General features: G+C 44.1%; 3 protein-coding genes and 1 long non-coding RNA gene across 4 annotated transcripts; 2 read left to right on the forward strand and 2 right to left on the reverse strand.

Moving 5' to 3' along the window:
- Window positions 1–162: 162 nt before the first annotated feature.
- On the forward strand, window positions 163–6426 carry pigu (phosphatidylinositol glycan anchor biosynthesis, class U). The gene is made up of 12 exons (XM_086117097.1): window positions 163–417; window positions 1507–1571; window positions 1674–1733; window positions 1891–1953; window positions 2040–2149; window positions 2417–2517; window positions 2601–2698; window positions 3751–3905; window positions 4592–4735; window positions 4807–4931; window positions 5004–5146; window positions 5232–6426. Exons 1-12 carry the CDS (start codon window positions 288–290, stop codon window positions 5343–5345), a joined length of 1308 nt encoding a protein of 435 aa, XP_085973223.1. The 5' UTR covers window positions 163–287; the 3' UTR covers window positions 5346–6426.
- On the reverse strand, window positions 6264–10058 carry cyc1 (cytochrome c-1). The gene is made up of 7 exons (XM_086117098.1): window positions 9900–10058; window positions 8636–8826; window positions 8266–8392; window positions 7749–7906; window positions 7217–7377; window positions 6695–6795; window positions 6264–6590 (listed from the first exon to the last, which is right to left on the reverse strand). The coding sequence occupies exons 1-7, from the start codon at window positions 9978–9980 to the stop codon at window positions 6486–6488; spliced, it is 924 nt and encodes a 307-aa protein (XP_085973224.1). The 5' UTR covers window positions 9981–10058; the 3' UTR covers window positions 6264–6485.
- Window positions 10059–10660: 602 nt separating this feature from the next.
- Window positions 10661–16248, reverse strand: LOC147201719 (uncharacterized). Its single transcript, XR_015101558.1, has 2 exons — window positions 16129–16248; window positions 10661–12951 (listed from the first exon to the last, which is right to left on the reverse strand). It is a non-coding gene; the product is annotated as an uncharacterized LOC147201719 (long non-coding RNA).
- raly (RALY heterogeneous nuclear ribonucleoprotein) lies at window positions 12819–17454 on the forward strand. The gene is made up of 6 exons (XM_086117107.1): window positions 12819–12959; window positions 15126–15418; window positions 15793–15904; window positions 16181–16335; window positions 16445–16561; window positions 17100–17454. The coding sequence occupies exons 2-6, from the start codon at window positions 15163–15165 to the stop codon at window positions 17264–17266; spliced, it is 807 nt and encodes a 268-aa protein (XP_085973233.1). The 5' UTR covers window positions 12819–12959; window positions 15126–15162; the 3' UTR covers window positions 17267–17454.
- The last annotated feature ends 339 nt before the right edge of the window (window positions 17455–17793 follow it).

A 17793-nucleotide genomic window follows, 5' to 3' on the forward strand; every position in this document is an offset into this window, starting at 1 on the left:
GTTCTCCCACGTTATTATACAAACTGTGACCATTTGTGATGTACAGTACTGTACTGTACTTTACTGTACGTACTGCAATTAATATTGAACGCTCACAACGAATTCCAACTTCCTTCGTCTGTTGTGGTTGATCCCGGCACCTAAATGACACCCCCGCACTCTAGAACTGTGAAATTCGTGTTTTATGTGTTCTTAAATTTTAAAAAAAGTGTGTGCGTGTGTGCCTGCGAGAGATTCCCATCAACTGACTTTCCCAGCGTGCCCCGCGTATTGGTGCAAATGCCAAAATGGCGGCTCCATTGACGCTCCTGCTGATCGTGGCTGTCACTATCCGTGCAGCTCTTTTTAGGTCCACTTTTGCATATTGGATCGCCGAGAGGGTAGAGGTGGTGTCCCCGTTAACCGCATGGAAGAGAGGTGAGCGTGGCGGCCTTTTGGAGGGATCGTGAGGAGGTGCGATTAGGGGCTTGGTTGTACGGGTGAAGTGTCGCTCCTGTGTTCTACTTTGAAAGGCAGTTTTCCCTCACAGCCACTGCCGAGTTAGCTTCTTATATGCATACACACAGTGTCCCAAAAGCGAGCTAAGGTGAAAAATAACATTAATACTTTAATGCTTTGGATATTACTCTGGCTCATCGAATTCAACCGGAAGACTTAGACAACTTTGATTGGTTTCGCTGACGTCATAAGTGTCCGGATGTACCACTTCCTCCTTTGCATATTTGGCAGGCTTCGTTATGAATTTATTGTTTTATTTGTTGTTCTATGAACTATTTTTGCTCCATATACAGTGGTGGTTGTTTTAAACTGCTCTATTGTGCTGAGTTGATTATCAATTAATCGTTTAGAAACCTGTCGTTGAGAGTTTATCATAGTTGTCTAAATTTTCAGACGCTCGACAATAAATCTCAGATTCTTGTAGTCCTCACTGTTTGGCTTTGTGTTTAATTAAAATAACACATTTTGAACAGATCTGCTTTTATTATGGAGAAACATTGATTAATATTTTTGTCTATTTTCTTATATATTATCCACCTAAACACTAACTGAATCATATTTGTGCATTTTCACCACTGTTAATTTGAAATACAGTAATGCACTATTTTTTAAATAGGGGGTGAAAATGAAAATCTCATTCATTCATTGATTGAAAAAAACAAACAAAAAAAAACAACAGATTGATTATTCATACAATCATTAGTTGCAGCCCTAAATGTGTTTGTAGTTATTGCGTTAAATTTTTTTTATGGGGAACTACTTCAAAGCAAAAATTAAAAAGTAAACAAAAGTAAGCAGCCCATGAGTTTTGAACTCTGTACTTGCCCTTTGTGTTCACCGTACTTCCTGTTCATTAAAAACTTTATGCAGTTAAATTAAGCAAACTTCTTTAAATCTTACAGACCGAACATGGTTGTGAAAATCTGAGTAAAATCCACTTCTTAACTTCTTATTTCCATCACTATCACACAAAAACAATAAATAATCCTCTTTCTGTTGGTTTTCTAGTTGTGGAAGGTTTGGCTCTACTGGACTTGGGAGTGTCGCCCTATGCGGGAGATGTGTTTCATGAGGTAAGGCATTGAACACGTCCGCACACACCCATAATAGGTTCTTCCTCACATTTTTTCCCATGAAAACATTTATGAATACGTCTCTTTTTCTGTCCGTCTTAGACCCCTCTCATCATCTACTTCTTCCACTTCCTGGTGGACTATGCAGAAATTACATTCATCGTAAGTAATGTGTGCTTCTTGTTACACGGTTACACATGGCACGGTCCATTTTATACTCTTGAAAATTACGGTATTAAAAAAAACAAAAAAAGACGACAATAAACACCTTGAAAGTGGACTAGCCTAAAGCTAAAAGATGGTGCAATTGTCTCTCCAGCTGGCCGACATCATCGTGGCGGTGGCCTTCTACTACGTGGTGAAGGAATACAACAAGCAAGTGGTGAGGAAGCCAAACAAACGTGGTGACCGTCAATAATCCTCAATGACTTCTGATAACCAGCAACACCTGTCAATGGTTGTTTCCAGTTCAGGAAGCAGAAATTCGCTCTGGAAGCTGACCGCTACCCCGCAGACTGTCACGAGCTGGTCCGAACCCCCAAAGAGATGTACTACATCCCCCTCAAAGCGGCTCTGTTGTGAGTACCGAGCCGAAGAAAAAGCAAATCCTTCACGCATTCACAAAATGGGCGATTTTTACAGAACAAACATCAGTTTCCACTTCAGCTGGAACACTTTCGTCATACACGATTCTATCTTTGGTGGGGAAAGAATGTTGAGAAAGTTTTTTCCCTGATGAAGTACACATTTTTTGTTGTTGTTGTTGTAATTAATCTGTCGAGTTATCAGAATTTTATTCCAACACAGTACCAGCCTCAAATATCCATATTGTTCCGGTCACACAGTTACCTTCTGAACCCGTTCACCGTGCTGTCCTGCGTCGCCAAGTCCACGTGCTGCCTGAACAACGCCGTGGTGTCGCTCTTCATCCTGGCCACGGTGAAAGGTGAGCCGGCTGTCTCGGCAAGGCATCGTGCGCGACCTTCCGCCGGGAAGGCGCTCAGTCTCACACGTTTGTTTTGTGGACAGGGAACATGTTGCTGAGCGCCATTTTCTTGGCCTTGGCCACATACCAGAGCCTCTACCCGCTCACGCTGTGCGTCGGCGCGCTGCTCTACCTCATGCAGGTGAGCTCGTTCGCGCCGGTCGATTAGCCTCACCCTGAAAATCTGTCAACAGCTGACGCCTGCCTAAAAAGATTTAAATTTGCTTATAGATGCCACGAGAATGTGGCAAATCACTACTTTTGTCTAAATGAAGCTCAACTCGGTAGTGTCTTGGTACCAATATGCAGCCAAAGCACTACATTTCTTCGACATCGTTCAAGGATGGCACAAGATGGCGGCAAAGTGCCTTTGTCTGAAAGAAGCTTCTCAAGTCACTCCAATGTAGTTCCATAGGACCAAAATGGTGCCAAATCACTACAATTGATATCAGTGAAGTTCGTCAACTCATTTGACTGTTGTTCTTTGGCATCCAAATGGCCACGGCGGTAGCTAATCACTACGTTTGTCCAAACCAAGCTCCTCAATTAATTTCAGCATTGTTCCTTAAGACCAAAATGTGACAAGATGTCTTCTAAACACTACCTTTGTTTAATTGAAGCGTCTAGCCTCACTCCAACAATGCTCTCAAGATGGCGGCAAAGCACTACTTTTGTCTAATTTAAGATCCTCAAGGCACTTCATTGTAGTTCCTCAGGACCAAATTGTCACAAGATAATAATTAAGCACTACCCCCCCCCCCCCACCACCCCCAAGTGAGGTTCCCCAACTCACTTCATTGTTGTTTCTCAATACCACAGGCGAGCAGCAGATTACTACATTTATCTAAACTCACTTTGTGGAGTTCCTTGGCCCCAAAAATGTCACAAGATGTCTTCAAAGCACCGTCTCTATCGAAATGAAACTTCTTATCTCACTTCAACAAAGTTCCCCAGCGCCAAGATGACCGCAATGCTCTGCCTTTGTCTCATGAAGCTCCTCAACTCACGCCAACATAGTTCTTCAGCACCACGATGTCTGAATGAAGTTCCTCAACTGACTTTGATGTAGTTCCTTAGTGTAAAGGAGCAACTTCACTTTGGGCACCAAGAAGCCACAAGATGCTGACAGACCCCCTCACAAAAATTCCTGGGTCGACTGGAAAAATCATACCGTGTGTGTGTGTGCCCATGCAGCGTCAGTTTATCCCCATCAACGCATATCGGCTGAGTTTCTGGTGGTTCGTGGCCCAATACGCCTTCATGTATCTGGGCAGTCTCCTGGTGATGGTGGCCCTCTCCTTCTTCCTGCTGGGCTCGTGGGACTTCCTGCCTTCCGTCTACGGCTTCATGTGAGTATGCGCTGAAGTACCTAAAAACCATACTTGAGTACACTTATAAATACCTGAACAAAAAAAAACAATTTGATTGAAGAGTATCACTGGCGTTAAAGTCTGAACTTGGTGTCCGGTACATTGTGTATTGAAAACGATGTGTATTGAAAACAACATTAAGCTAGCGGCTAGCCGCCGTTAGCTTAATGTTGACACATAATGGGAAACGCCATAGACAGGCTAACCAATAGCATCCATGCAACAGTGAGGGCTATTTGAACACAAACAGTGGAGCAACACATATGGACAGATACTGTAACAATTCTCATAGGCGTATATTCTTTATTTGCAACAAAGAACGACTAATATTGCTGCAGGGTCACAGTCTCATGTTTGTCGTATGCTGCAGCACAATGCCCATTGAATTGAAGCAAAAAGTGTGTGTGGGGAGGGGGGGTTGGAATTTGGATCCCAGTCTTCTCTCACCACTGTTGCAGTGTCATGTTATATAAAAAAAAAAGCCATCATAAAAACTAAACCGATTGCTCGCGGAAAAGTGGTCGAGTCAGGCGTGCGAACGGTTCTAGAGTTGAAATTTGTTTGAACTTTAGTCGTCTGTCGGAAATCCTGCCGTGTGAAATGTTGATTGCAATGTTCCAAATGGTGGACAGAGTACAATGACCCTCCGCCGCTTTTGTCTTCAGCCTCTCTGTCCCCGACCTGACGCCCAACATCGGCCTCTTCTGGTACTTTTTCGCCGAGATGTTCGAACACTTCCGCCTCTTCTTCCTCTGCGTCTTTCAGATTAACATCTTCGTCTACACCGTCCCTCTGGCCATCAAACTCAGGTGAGTGCTCCTACCGACGCAGAGAATAGAACCCCGAAAACGAGCGGCCGAATGACGCGCGTGCGTTGCAGGGAGCATCCGATCTTCCTGATTTTCATGCAGCTGGCCATCATCTCCATCTTCAAGTCGTACCCAACAGTGGGCGACATCGCTCTCTACATGGCCTTTCTTCCCGTCTGGAGTCACCTGACCAGATGTGAGTCAGGCTTGAATGTCATCCGGGGGGTGTCCGGATCGAAATCAAGTCAGCCTGTCTTGATGTTTGCAGTCCTTCGCAACGTGTTCCTGGTTTCCTGCGTGCTGCTGATGTGTTCGGCGCTGTTTCCGGTGTTGTGGCACTTGTGGATTAACGCGGGCAGCGCCAACGCTAACTTCTACTTCGCCATCACGTTGGTCTTCAACATCGCTCAGGTCAAATACACTTTTCAAATTTTCGTCGTCTGACTTTATGCTGTAGTTTTGTCCCTATTAAAGGTACAAAAAAACACTCCTGCAGATGCTGCTGGTGTCGGACTATTTCTATGCCTTCTTGAGGCGAGAGCACCACCTGGTCCACGGACTCTACCCAAAGAAGAAAGACGGCTCCGAGGCCACACTGGTGCTCAAATAAAACCTGCAAATGCTGGAGGGTGGAGAAGGAACGATGTCCGGATGTGACGGGCCATTCTTCGAATCATTCTCACCCATCTCCTGGCTTCTTGCGGGCCTCTCAGAACGGGTGACTTATTTTTTTCCCCACAAAATTCAGCCCACTGTTGCTTTTTCATATTTGAAAGCGATCAATTATTCACCCAAAAATGAAACCATTCCATTTTTGTGCTCAAGCCAAAGCAAGAATAGAAACTATGTTGAAGTGATTTGAGCCGAATCAAGATAAAAGGAGGACTTTTCGCCAACAAGGCTAACGATGGCACTGGAAATCCACTTCTTTTAGTTCCCAGTAGTTTGAGTCCTACGAATCGTTTGCCTGACAGTTCAGCTCATCGGTGGCAAATTGAGTGATGACGTCACACGCAAGAATTTTTTAGGTTCTGAACTTAACCAATGTGACGTCAAGGCTGTATTTCATGCTAATTATGTCCAAATTAGTTGGGATTGCGTTAAATGCAAAAATAGCACGAAGTATTCCCAAATGTTGAGAGCATCTTGGGAAACTCGTCTAGTGACAACAAATCTCTATACTTGGTGGATTAAATGAATTCAGCCATCTGGAATCACCCATGGTAAAAAAAAAAAAATTGCCAATTTATTTTGTATTGTTTTTTTTGGGGGCGGGGGGTCTAAGTACAACCTACTCACTCAGGATTCTTTTCTTTTCATTTCAGTGTGTGGGATTAATACCACTTTATGAGAGGTCATGCATATGAAGACGTGTGGATGTTTTTTTTGGGAGGGGGGTAAAAAACCTTTCTAACAAGCATTTTGTTTACATTGAGAATGTTTAGTGTGGAAGCTGCTAGTTGATTTCTACGCACTGTTTATTTTTAAATGTCTCGTCTTTGGTATTTACGGACGGACCGAACGGAGATTGTTTTGGGAGATAATTTATTTTGTACAGTAAAACAGGCGAGGTCCTCACATGGTCGTTGAGTATTTAACAAACGAAAAAAATATTCCGTCAAATGTTGACACACAGCAGCAAGTTTGTTACCGATTTCCTTTCTTTGTGTAATAAACACGATGGAAAGATGCTTGTGTGCGTTTGTCACTGACGTGTGGCTGGGTGTCACACAGCTCCTCGCACGTGCCCTTATTTGGGCGGCCTGTAGGCGATCTTCCTGCTCTTGAGTACAGCCCACCTGTGTCGTTTCATGTAGTACAGGAGTGGCACCAGGATGGCCGAGCCCATCAAGAGCTGCACCAAAAAGAAGAAGAAAAAGAAAAAAAAACGCAAATTGTACATTTCATTTTCATTGCAACAATTGTATTGTGGTGTGTGTGTGTGTGTATGTGAGAGACCTTGAGTCCCATGCGCTTTCGCTGGTCGTGCTCGGGCTCCGCCGCCCACCTCAGAAAGGTGCACACGTCCTTGGCCACCTGGCTCATGGTGGCGGGGGTCCCTGTGGAAACACTCCCTCTTGATTTCATATCCCGACATTGGTCATGAAGCTTCTTTTGTCATTTATGGTGATACGACTTGCCTCGCTTGAATCGTGGAGATTTTTACCTGTGGGAATCGTGTCATTTCTTTTCCTCCGTTGAGTAATACTTGTACTAAGATGACTAGCAAGGCATACTTGAAGTTGACTTGAAGCATTTCAATTCGTTGTCCTTTACTGCATTCCTTGCTACGACTACCGCATATGACTTATTTATTGATTGATTGTGTTTATCTGTAGATCACTTCTGTACCATTTTCACTTGTCTATTTTTTCCCTTTTATGTTTTGAGAGGCAAGCTTTGTGAACTTTTTTAAGAACTCTTACCAAGTCTAAAGTTTCCAGATTATTATCATTATTTATTTTTATTTTTGCACCTTACCGTCGTCGTATTCCAGAATCTCGTTGTAGATGGGCGGCGCCATGCCGATGGCCTGTCCGGGGAAGTAGGGGTTGTAGTAGAGACCCTCCCTCACCGCCACGCCAGCGGGGGGCTCACAGTAGCCCGTCAGCAGGCTGAACACGTAGTCCTCGCCGCCATGCCTGCAAGGATTTGGAACACAACGTTCTTTCAAATGTTTTTTTTTTTTTTTGGTATTTAAACAACACAATATTGTTATTAACCCTGTAGAAAAGTGGGTCGAGACGAGGCAACGATAGGAAAATGTGGTCCACAATACTGCACTCCATTCCATTATCCGTAATCACTTACTGTAAATTGTTTGAAAATGTGAAGCGCCGGTGGCCACGTACAAGAGAAGCAAGTCAGAGTGTGGGTACTCGATTAATTGTAGCTAAATTCTACTTCATGACATTGCGAGTGGTCTGTTACATGAAATGAAATACGAGTACTGTAATATATGACTGCCGACTGGCAAAGCACACGGAAGGCCACCGGGCCCGGTTTTGCGCACCTGGCGTTGACGATGTAGCTGAGGTCGGGCGGCAGGGCGCCGTTGTTGGCCGCGCGGGCCGCCTCCGGGTTGCCGTAGGGTTTGGGGAAATAGTCGGAGAGCTTGCCCGGCCGGGTGAACATCTCGCCCGTCTCGTCAGGACCGTCGACCACCTCCACCTGAGGGGGGACAGACAAAACAAAAGGAGCGCTCCATCACATAGGCATCCATGATCAATCGAGGTCGTACCAGCATAGCCGCAGTTCGGTGTTTGTGAATTTGCTGATTTGTTTGAAAACAAACTGCCTTTTTTTGGAATTTGGTAGCGCAAACAAATGAGTTTGCTCTTGTGTCACGTCCTGTCAGTTTGCACCAGCCTGTTATTTAAGCCTGTCGGCTAGCGAATACTAAGGAGCCTCACGAGTAGCCGGTTGCTTGGTTTGTGTTGAATAATGTAGTTACTGAACACGGCGTCCAAATGAGAGAGAATATTTAATTCCTGTGATATTTTTGGGAGCGCGATTATGAAGACGCTCACCTCCTCGGCGATGGCCTTGACTTCGTCCTCTGTGTGCGACACTCCCACCAGGTTGCGGAAGGCCAGGTACTCCATGCTGTGGCAGGCTGAGCACACCTGCTTGTAAACCTGGTAGCCGCGGCGAATACTGCGCGCGCGCGCACACACACACACACACACACACACACAACGACGACAAGTCAGACATTCTTGTTCAAGGATTATGCTCGACTAATTTTAGAAAACATTCAAATGATCTCATTTTATTACTACAGCAAACTATTTGCCATCCGCATTTGAACATTTGCCCTCATCCCATGCATTCCTTTACAAACTCAAAAGGAGGCCGCGTGGTGTAAGGCGTGTGTAAAACGTGGACAAGGGGCCCGACCTGGAATGGTCCAGGGACGACAGCGGCCCGCCGTGGCTCCAGGGGTAGTTGGGCGGATGGAGCTCCAGGTCGGAGGCTTTGACGGACTGGTGCAGTGCCAGGGCCAGGCCAGCGGCGCCAGCGCCTATCACGCCCAGTGTGGTCAGCGCCACCTTCTGGCTGCGAGGCAGGCTGGTGAAGGACATTTTGGCCTGGAGGCAAAACAATTCCAGACATGGACTGTGCATCACGCTGAGCTACAATTTGACAGTTTTCAAAAAAAACAAAGTCAGTCTCAGACAGAATTTGTCTTCCCATGGCAACTCAAATTGTGTCACTTCCGATCTTGATTTCATGAATTTTACTTCTAATGCTAAAATGTAGTCCTCCATATGTATTTTAAGAATTTAGTGTATGTGTGCGATGTATATAATAATCATTACATCAGGCCTTATTTGCTGTATTTGACCACATGTGATTATGATTTTTGCTATTCGGATATTTACCCATTATTTCACATCGTGACTGTAATTAAATAACTCATTGATTAGAAATAATCATCATAATTATTCTATTTGAAATAATATCCAAACAGTCGTTTGGCTGTTTGAAATTTGGTATATTTTCCTCTGTTTCTAAGAAATCAGAACATTTTAATATTTACATACATCAGCTGTAATCGGCTATCACAGATCTGTGTGATAATGCTGGTCTCAAGTAAATCATTTCACACGCATTAAAAAAAAAATAGAAGACCAACCGGAAGTCCACTCGGTTCTTGAGACAATACCGGAAGACCACTCGCTTCTTGAAACGCTAACCGGTTACCATCACACACAACCGATTAGCTCAACATTTACAACAATCTGTGATGTTTGGCAAGGGTCCGTTGCGCAATCGGAGTACCTACCACGCCTAAACAGCAGTTAAATAAACACTTTAATGTGCTTCCGGTATGGAAAAACATGGAATATTAAAGGCTGACCAGGTTGCTCTTGAACATCATTGCTCCTGCCTGCATCTGGCTTTACAACGTGATGGCATTTAACTCAGAAATTATCGGCGCATTATTATATGTTTTGGCGATGCCTTACATTTTATCCACCCTAAATCATGGAAAACTAATATATGCGATGGCGTAACGCGGGTGACCTTGTCTGCACCACCCGACGGCTATCCACGTTAGCATTAGCTCGTAGCCAGGGCGTCCGTCCACATGCGGCGACAGTTAACATTTTGTACTGAAAGCGCCGCGTGAGTGATGTTCGTAGTCCAAATCGTCTACCTTTGGCGTGGTGATGTTTTTCGGGGTGCACAGGAGGGCTCTCCCGCTCCCCGAGAGCGCCGCGACTCGTAACGCCGCCATCTTTTCTTTCCCGTCCTACTGCCCTCTCGCTCTCTCTCAACTGGCACCGGCAAATTTTCACTTGTGTTTCCTTCCGGCGTTTCCGGTTTGAACATTCACAATGGTAAAAGCTATTGAACTTTTAGCATGGGATCAAGGTTTATTTTGAAGATCCCAATCATGGTTCAACCAGAAGTAATGTGATTTTTACACAACAATTGTGCATCGTGGCACGTTACAAAATGAAGGTGAGGCTACAATATTTTTTTTTCCAGTGTACTCATCAGTCAATTCCAGTTTGCTTGCACAATTTTTTGCACAACACGGAATCTTATTGCTGGCACCTCGCATATTTAATAAGTTCAATTGTGGCTACTACGTGTACAAATAAGTTCTATCACACATTTGATTCTAACATGGTACGTTTTGCCATAAATCTTAAAACATTTGAATGACCTGACAGCACAATATAATCAAAATGATTTTTTAAATGATTTATCTGCCCCCATTTTATGCCTCCAATGTAGTTTTTAATCATAATTATTTCTAAACTTATCATAGCATGACAAAACTGGTCAGGCAGAGACTGCAGTGACCACATTTTAAAAATTTTGGTGCACATATTCTAACATGCATATCAAACATTCCTGTCGCATCATTCCAAAACATTGGGTTTGTCCACAGAGAAGAAGAGCAATGGATAAAATAAAAATATTCAGTGTGTATTTTTCCTTTCACCATACAGTAACCAAATCCTGTTTTCCACCCCCCAAAAAATCTAATAAATGTATTTTTTGACAACAAACATCAATAATCCTGTACTTTGTACATTTAAAAAAATGAAGCCTCACTCATTGCTTTCCAAAGGCAGAAAACTCCGGATGGAAGAGGATTGAGATACTCAATAATCTTTTTCGAATCACGGAGACTGTGTTTGTTTGCAGTAAACTTTTTCTTTTTGCCAAACTCACAAACATATCATGTAACCGTATACACATCAATAGCCAGCCCCAAAGATATGCTGGTACATTCAAAACTGAAACTACAACCGTTGCATAGAACACAAGATAGAAAAAGATTGAAACCAACAATATGACTGAGTTATTGTTCATTCATTTTCCAAACTCTTTATCCCGATGCCCTCATTTGGAGTAAGATGGGCAGAAAGTCGACCGACAAAGCGGGGAAAAAGCTGAGAAAATGAAAATATGTTACGGAAAAAAATGACATGGTAAGAAGATTTGGACTTCCTTCAAACGAAAAGTTTCTTCATCATATTGGTCGTTTTTCCTTTCAAGTGATTTGTTTGAATAATCCCAGAAGTCACTTGAGTGCAAGTTCAAAGAAAAGAACATTTTCAGATTTAAAACGCCTATTCGGAACGCTTCAGTCAGTGAAATGAGGGCACTGAATGCACGTGCGGGTGTGTGTGCGCGCGCTTTTAAGAAGCAAACAAAGGCTAATTAAAGGCCGACTTTTTTTTCCACTTTAAATCAAACGCACACTTGATCGATACTTGTGTGTGAGACGAAAGCTCCCGAGGGAGCACTCGATTACGCACACTGCAACCAATTAGTACCAATGCCGCAGACAGTTCGGTGACTGATAGCGGCACGCGCGAGGGCGCGCGCGCAAACAAACTCACTCAGACTGCCAACGATGAACATCGTCAGTAAAGGAGCAAACGCAACAACACAACTGAACAAACCTCGTGTTGAGTTTATGTGTAACTGAAATGACTTTATTATTTGCGGTATTTACGGTTGTCATACAAGTGTAAAAAGAAGTTAACCACTGTGGCCAAAGCCAAACACCCTTGGACATTTACGGTAACTCCGTGGCGAGCGCAAAGGAATAACAAATGTGACGATGAGCAGGAGTGACGCCGGCCATAAATAATCAATGGTGCTAGTGCGTGCTAACGCCATTAGCGTCACATCGCGGGGGATTACGCCTCATCCGCCAGATGAGGTCTCGCATTGAAAGATTGACCAGCGGCACATCCGCTCCTCAAAAACCATCAACTTTCGACTTCAAAATTACTTCCGGCGCTGTAGCGTTTGGGAAGTGGAACATGAAAGGAAGAAAGAAGAAGTGGAAGGAAGTGCCTGCAAGTAAAACGCGAGTCGGGAGACAAAGTAGTGAAAGAAAGTGCGAAAAAGTGGATGAAAGTATGTAAAGAGAAGTGAAGTAAGAGAACGTTCACGTGTGTAGGAATAAGCGAAATGCAATAAGAAGTGTAGGGTGTGAGCGTATGTTTGTGTGTACGCATGACATTTCAACTGAGGCTCATTAGCTTGAAGGCAACGGTTAGCATTTCAAGTTGCTGTGCTTGCGTGAGAAGATGAATACGCCCCCGAGACGTCTTCTCCGCGCTCAGCTGCTAGCTACTCCATCTTCTCTTCGCCGGTGCTCCATTCGCGTCGTTACCTCTGCCAAGGAACGCCTTTTGTCACCGTTCAATTTCCCATTCGTTTTAGCGGTGGCGTGCAGCTAGCAGTGGACACGGTGGCGTTCGAAAGGGAACAAGTTTGTGTTGAAGGAAGGAAAAATGAAAGGAAGCTGTGAAGGAAGAGTAAACATTTTTAGATTGCAGGAAGGGAGTGTTGAAGGTAAAGGATACAAAGAAACATTAATGAAGAAGATGTAAGTGTTGAAGGAAGCGTAATTCCAAGGTAGTAAGGGGGTTGAAGGAACGGGCAATATTGAAGGGAGAGTAAAAATATGTTTAAAAGACATGAATTAAGTGCTGAAAAAGTCCATAAATCAGTACACATCCGTCGATCTCCATCTACATGCCTCTCATGTCAAATTCCCAAATAAAGATGCTCCTAGTCTTGGGAGTGTGATGCAGGCATGTGTCTCCTCCTCTTCCTCCTCCTCCCCATCTTCCTCGTCTTCATCCCTCATCGTCATCATCACCACAGGACCACCCGCTGTGTCGCATCGCATCACGCCGCCCGCCGTCCTCGTCCTCTTCTTCATCGCCTTCCTGTTAAGGTTAGTTCTGTTTACTCCTGAAGCTTTGATTTTTCAGCTCAGATTGTGAGAATGAATGTACAAATAATAATAATTAAAAAAATAATAATGTGATGATTTTTTTTTTATTGACACGGTGCTTAGTAGACTTGTTTTAATGCGAGGAATGAAATGAGTTGAAATTAGTATATCTAATCCAAATTCAAGCACGCGGCTGCTTGCCTGGCGATTGCGCTTCTCAATTCTGGTTGTTGTGATTTCCATTTTGATGAGGAAAAAAAGAGCACTCCATCATATCACATTCTACTTTGTAAGACCACACTGTCAAGATGATGAAATAAATCAGAAAAATAACTCAACCGTTTGTGTGACATTGCCTCGATTGATTGGCCATTGCGCTCTTTGTTTTGACCACTTTGGCCACTTGGGGGCGATATAAGAGACCAGAGTGACAGCTTGTTTATTGAGACTTTGGAACAGGCTCATCAGTACCTCACTAATACTGTATTAGCCATTCTTCAGAGAGCAAGAAGAAGAGATGACAGTGAGTATTGTCTACCTCAAACTGCACACCTCTTCCCACTTTCAAGTCCCGTCTAAAAACACACCTGTTCAGGATTGCCTACAACACATAGCTCTTCCATTTCCTATGTTTTTATGATTTTATGATTTTATGTCCTGTTTTTATATAATATTTCGTTTACTAATTTTTACATTGTATTTTCTTATTGTCTGTACAGTGTCCTTGGGTGGCATGAAAGGCGCTTTTAAATAAAATGCATTATTATTATTATTATTATTACCTAGAAGTATTGCTCCATTTCAACCCGCTGCTCTAACGGCGGAGGCACCGCAACATTGACGCTATTTAGCTTTAGCATTAAGCTAGCGGACTGAAAGCCTAAACCGCGCGGTTCTTAAATCCACAATGCGCAATTCAAATCTTAATTAAAAAGGAGATCTGACGTCCTGCCAGGGTATTATAACATTTACGGAATCTCCTTTGTCTGTTCTATGTCTCTGTGCTTCAAGTTGTTTTATCTTTTGGGTTTAAATTGGACCAAAAAGAGCTGCGTGAAGGTTTTTGTTCCCCTCCTTTTTTTTTTTTTAATCGACAAGGACTTGTATCAATAAGATGACTCGATAAAAGAATTAGAATTGTAAAATTCTTATTGATGTATTTGTTGAGCAGCAGAATGTGACCCCCCGCCGCCGCCGCCGCCGCTCCCCAACCTGATGTGCTCCGCGTCTGAAGTTGAAAGTGATACGGGAGTGATTGGGCTGAAAGCCTCTAATGGCTGCGCAAATCAAAGGGACATTTTCACCAATGTCCTTTAAAGCGCATTTTATCTTTAATGTCTCAGCCGGGACAGGAAAGTCTTTGTTGGTTCTCTTGACCTCCCGATTCCATTGCGCTCGCGTTTTCAAAACGGTTGCTCGTGTTTGTCTTGCACTACCTCGTCATGCACGCGCTGCAACAAACACGAAGCTTTCTCTGATTTTTTTTTCTTTTCAATTTATTTGGAACACGTACACTGTATAAATAAAAAATACAATATTTAGAAGAGTATCATTCAATAACTCGCGAGAAAACAACAAAGCGAAAATATCAACAAATACAAAAAAAAAAATCCCCGAACAAAATAAAGTAATACAAATAATCAACACAACCTAAGTCAACATTTTTCACTCCGACAGTGAACCACCTATATCACAATTCGATCAATTTCGTATATTTTTTCACACATCTATATTTTTGGTCAATCGCACACGTGTGGATGTTAGATTTACAAATTGGCCAATGTAAAAAATGACTTGCTCTCTTTGATGACGCTGAAAAGGGAAGATTTTGCACGTATGAGGATTCAGCCCGACGTGAGTCATTTACGAAGCCATTTTTACAAACTTTTAACTATTTGACTTTTTCTTTGGCTTGTTGTTGTTCTTTTGCAACAGAACTGAGAACACGATTATGTCCAATGTTGCAACGTCAGCGATGATGCACTCGTTTCTTTTTGTCTCAGCACCAATATCTTTTTTTTTTTCTTTAAATGGTCATTTTATGAATGGAGTTGGGCTGCAAATGCAATCAGTGCCATTAAGGAGCCTCCCAATCAAGAGCCCAAGTAAAAAAAACAATGTGAAGGATAGTGAGGAATTCTTTCCGCATTGCGTTTGATTTTCTAGAGCCGGTCTCGCCATCATCATCATCCTCATCAACATCATGTCGCTGCCCGTCCCGACCAGCAACGTGACCAACAAGCGAGACATCAAGTCCATCAAGTCACGCGTGTTCATCGGCAACCTAAACACGACGCTGGTGAGCAAGCGAGACGTGGAGTCCGTCTTCTCCGAGTACGGCCGCGTGATGGGCTGCTCCGTGCACAAGGGCTACGCCTTCGTGCAGTACGCCAACCAGGGCCACGCCCTCGCCGCCGTCTCCGGCCACAACGGACGCGTCCTGGCCGGCCAAACTCTCGGTGAGTAGACTGTTTCCGAACACCGGCCAATAATTCCACATTCAAACATATCTCAGAAAAATCACAGCATCGATTTTACCGTCTGCTGTTGTGTGAATGCAAAATGGCTGCCTCACCCTGGCACTTCAGTTCACAGATCCCTCTGGTGTATTGCAACAACATCTTCTCCTCTGTCACCATAGACAAGGAAATGTCATTCTATGGTGGCATAATTAGGGCTGCTCTGCTGTCAGAAGGAATCCATTCGCATTGTGGCCAAATTGGAATAACGTAACATGTGCACACAATGCTCCTTTGTGGCCAGGAGTGACATTAAGAAAAGGTACGGCGACGGCGCCAATTTGAACCAGCGTCCCCTTCGTCCTCTTTTGCAGACGTCAACATCGCCGGAGAGCCCAAACTGAAAGCAGATAAACCCACCAAGCGACCAATCGCTACACACTACCACCTAGACTGCCATCACTTGAGCCAAGACTTGTATGACAGGTGAGACCATTTGACCCGTTACTATTATTAGGCTAATCACGATGCAGTGTACAGTATTGAACGCTTTCAGGGACAGCAGTTACAGCAGGGAGAGCTTACCACGTTATCAGGTTATGGGGTGCCTAGAAAGGGTTAAAAAGTAACTTGAACCATGTCCTCTCTTGTCATCTCATATCTCTCCTCATATCCATACGTCATGCCATCTTGCTCATACTACATCATACCGTGTCAGACGATGTATCAATCATGTCTTCTGTAATGTCTTTCTACGTCCAGGTTGTTTGACTTCCACAGTCGGGCGTCACCACTCAGCTCCCGCGTGGTGCACGTCAAGTGGCCGCGCGTGTCGCCCCCTGTCGTCCGGAGGCTGTCGTCTCTTCCTGCTCAACTGTTGCCGCAGAACTGCGACGCCCTACGTGCCGGAGCAACAGGTGGCGCTACAACTCACATCGCCAAAAGGCTTTGAAACCAATCACAAGTCTTTTCATGTCACGCGCGTGTGTTTGCGTGTGTGTGTGTGTGCGCGCGCGCGCGCAACAGAGGGAGCGGTTCCACTGCAGGTCATCAAGTCTCAGTTGACGCAAATAAAAGAAAACATTGACGCTCTGCTGGACCGCCTCGAGCACATCACGCAACACGCACGCGCCACAGATACAGGTGACATGGACAAAACACACACAAACACACACACACACACACACTGTCGTGCTACAGGTCACTCCATCTCTTTCACAAATATTGACACAAGGAAGCAAATGTACTTTTTTTGGTGGCTGTAGTTCTGCTTTTGACCACAGGAGGCTGCTATAAATCACTCGTTAGTTGCAGCTGCACCAAGTTCTTTGAGCGGATCAAAGTGACTTTCAACTCCAAATGTTAGAATAACACCAGACGTTATTTCCCCAACAGATGACCGAAAACACGCAGCAGAGCAACGGCTACGGGTTAAACATCAATGACTTTTTATAATGCTAATTATTCATTTTATGGATGAGGGAGTCATAAAGCTTGTTTTTCCGACTTGACCGCAACAACATGTGAGCCACATCGTGTGCGTGTGTGTGTGCAAGCGTGCGTGTGTGTGCAAGCGTGCGTGTGTGAAGGTTAGCAAGGAAAAGATGCCCGATCTCTGAAAAGCTACTTTTCTACGCCGTCATCTCTCAAGAATCAGAAAAATGAATGTGTGGCCTTTTAGTGCAAGAAGAGCGGACGAGGTCACGGCAAGGCGGCGGCAACGAGGCCCACGAGGAAGATGAGCGGGAAGGCGAGGACGACCACAACCGCGCTCAGACGGAATGTGATGTAGTGGATCAGCTCACCAACAGAAAATCTCCCTCTCCAGGTGTTGATTTGTTTGTGTAAATAAAGTTTACAACTAGAATGTATTGTTTCCATTCCAAGAAAACAAAAAGTGCAATCATCGCCTGAGGGATGTCCTCCCCTTAACAAGAGAGGTTTCAATCCCATGTCGATGTCCATACACAAAATGAACTGATTCAACTTGACATGAAAAATTTAATCCACAGCAACAATTCCTCCTTGAGTGAACGAAATGCAGGTGGATGATGCACTTTTTATTTGGTGGTTGTCCCAATCTGTGGTGCGATCTCAATGCAACACATGTTCGCACTTTGTGTGATCCTCCACTCGTGCGCACCATTTCTCTAATCACTTCGTATTGCTTTTTTATCTTCTCTTCACCTTCACCCTTCATCCCACCGCATTTTTTCCCTCCATCTTTCTCTTGTGTACTTTAAACGCCCATTTCCTGTGTGAGGAAAGGAAACGGGCTGGAAATGTGTTGCAGCTGGAAACCGTCTCCTCTCAAGTGCTGGTGGAACATAACCCAGTAGCAGCGTGACAGCGGAGGTGGTGTGCTCGTGACAAAA

The sequence above is a fragment of the Hippocampus guttulatus genome, chromosome 8, assembly GCF_054856545.1.
Source record: "Hippocampus guttulatus isolate MCC_2025c chromosome 8, RoL_Hgut_1.0, whole genome shotgun sequence".
In the NCBI taxonomy this organism is placed as follows: Eukaryota; Metazoa; Chordata; class Actinopteri; order Syngnathiformes; family Syngnathidae; genus Hippocampus; species Hippocampus guttulatus.

Excerpts from the sequence above, each read along its gene's own strand:
- pigu (XM_086117097.1), top strand. The coding sequence starts at position 288 with ATGGCGGCTCCATTGACGCTCCTGCTGATCGTGGCTGTCACTATCCGT. Across the intron at positions 4,932-5,003 it reads CTGGAGTCACCTGACCAGAT|TCCTTCGCAACGTGTTCCTG; the intron begins GTGAGTCAGGCT and ends TGATGTTTGCAG. Across the intron at positions 5,147-5,231 it reads TGGTCTTCAACATCGCTCAG|ATGCTGCTGGTGTCGGACTA; the intron begins GTCAAATACACT and ends ACACTCCTGCAG.
- cyc1 (XM_086117098.1), bottom strand. The coding sequence starts at position 9,980 with ATGGCGGCGTTACGAGTCGCGGCGCTCTCGGGGAGCGGGAGAGCCCTC. Across the intron at positions 8,827-9,899 it reads AAAACATCACCACGCCAAAG|GCCAAAATGTCCTTCACCAG; the intron begins GTAGACGATTTG and ends TTTTGCCTCCAG. Across the intron at positions 7,378-7,748 it reads AGCTACATCGTCAACGCCAG|GCATGGCGGCGAGGACTACG; the intron begins GTGCGCAAAACC and ends AAATCCTTGCAG.
- raly (XM_086117107.1), top strand. The coding sequence starts at position 15,163 with ATGTCGCTGCCCGTCCCGACCAGCAACGTGACCAACAAGCGAGACATC. Across the intron at positions 15,419-15,792 it reads CCTGGCCGGCCAAACTCTCG|ACGTCAACATCGCCGGAGAG; the intron begins GTGAGTAGACTG and ends CCTCTTTTGCAG. Across the intron at positions 15,905-16,180 it reads AGCCAAGACTTGTATGACAG|GTTGTTTGACTTCCACAGTC; the intron begins GTGAGACCATTT and ends TTCTACGTCCAG.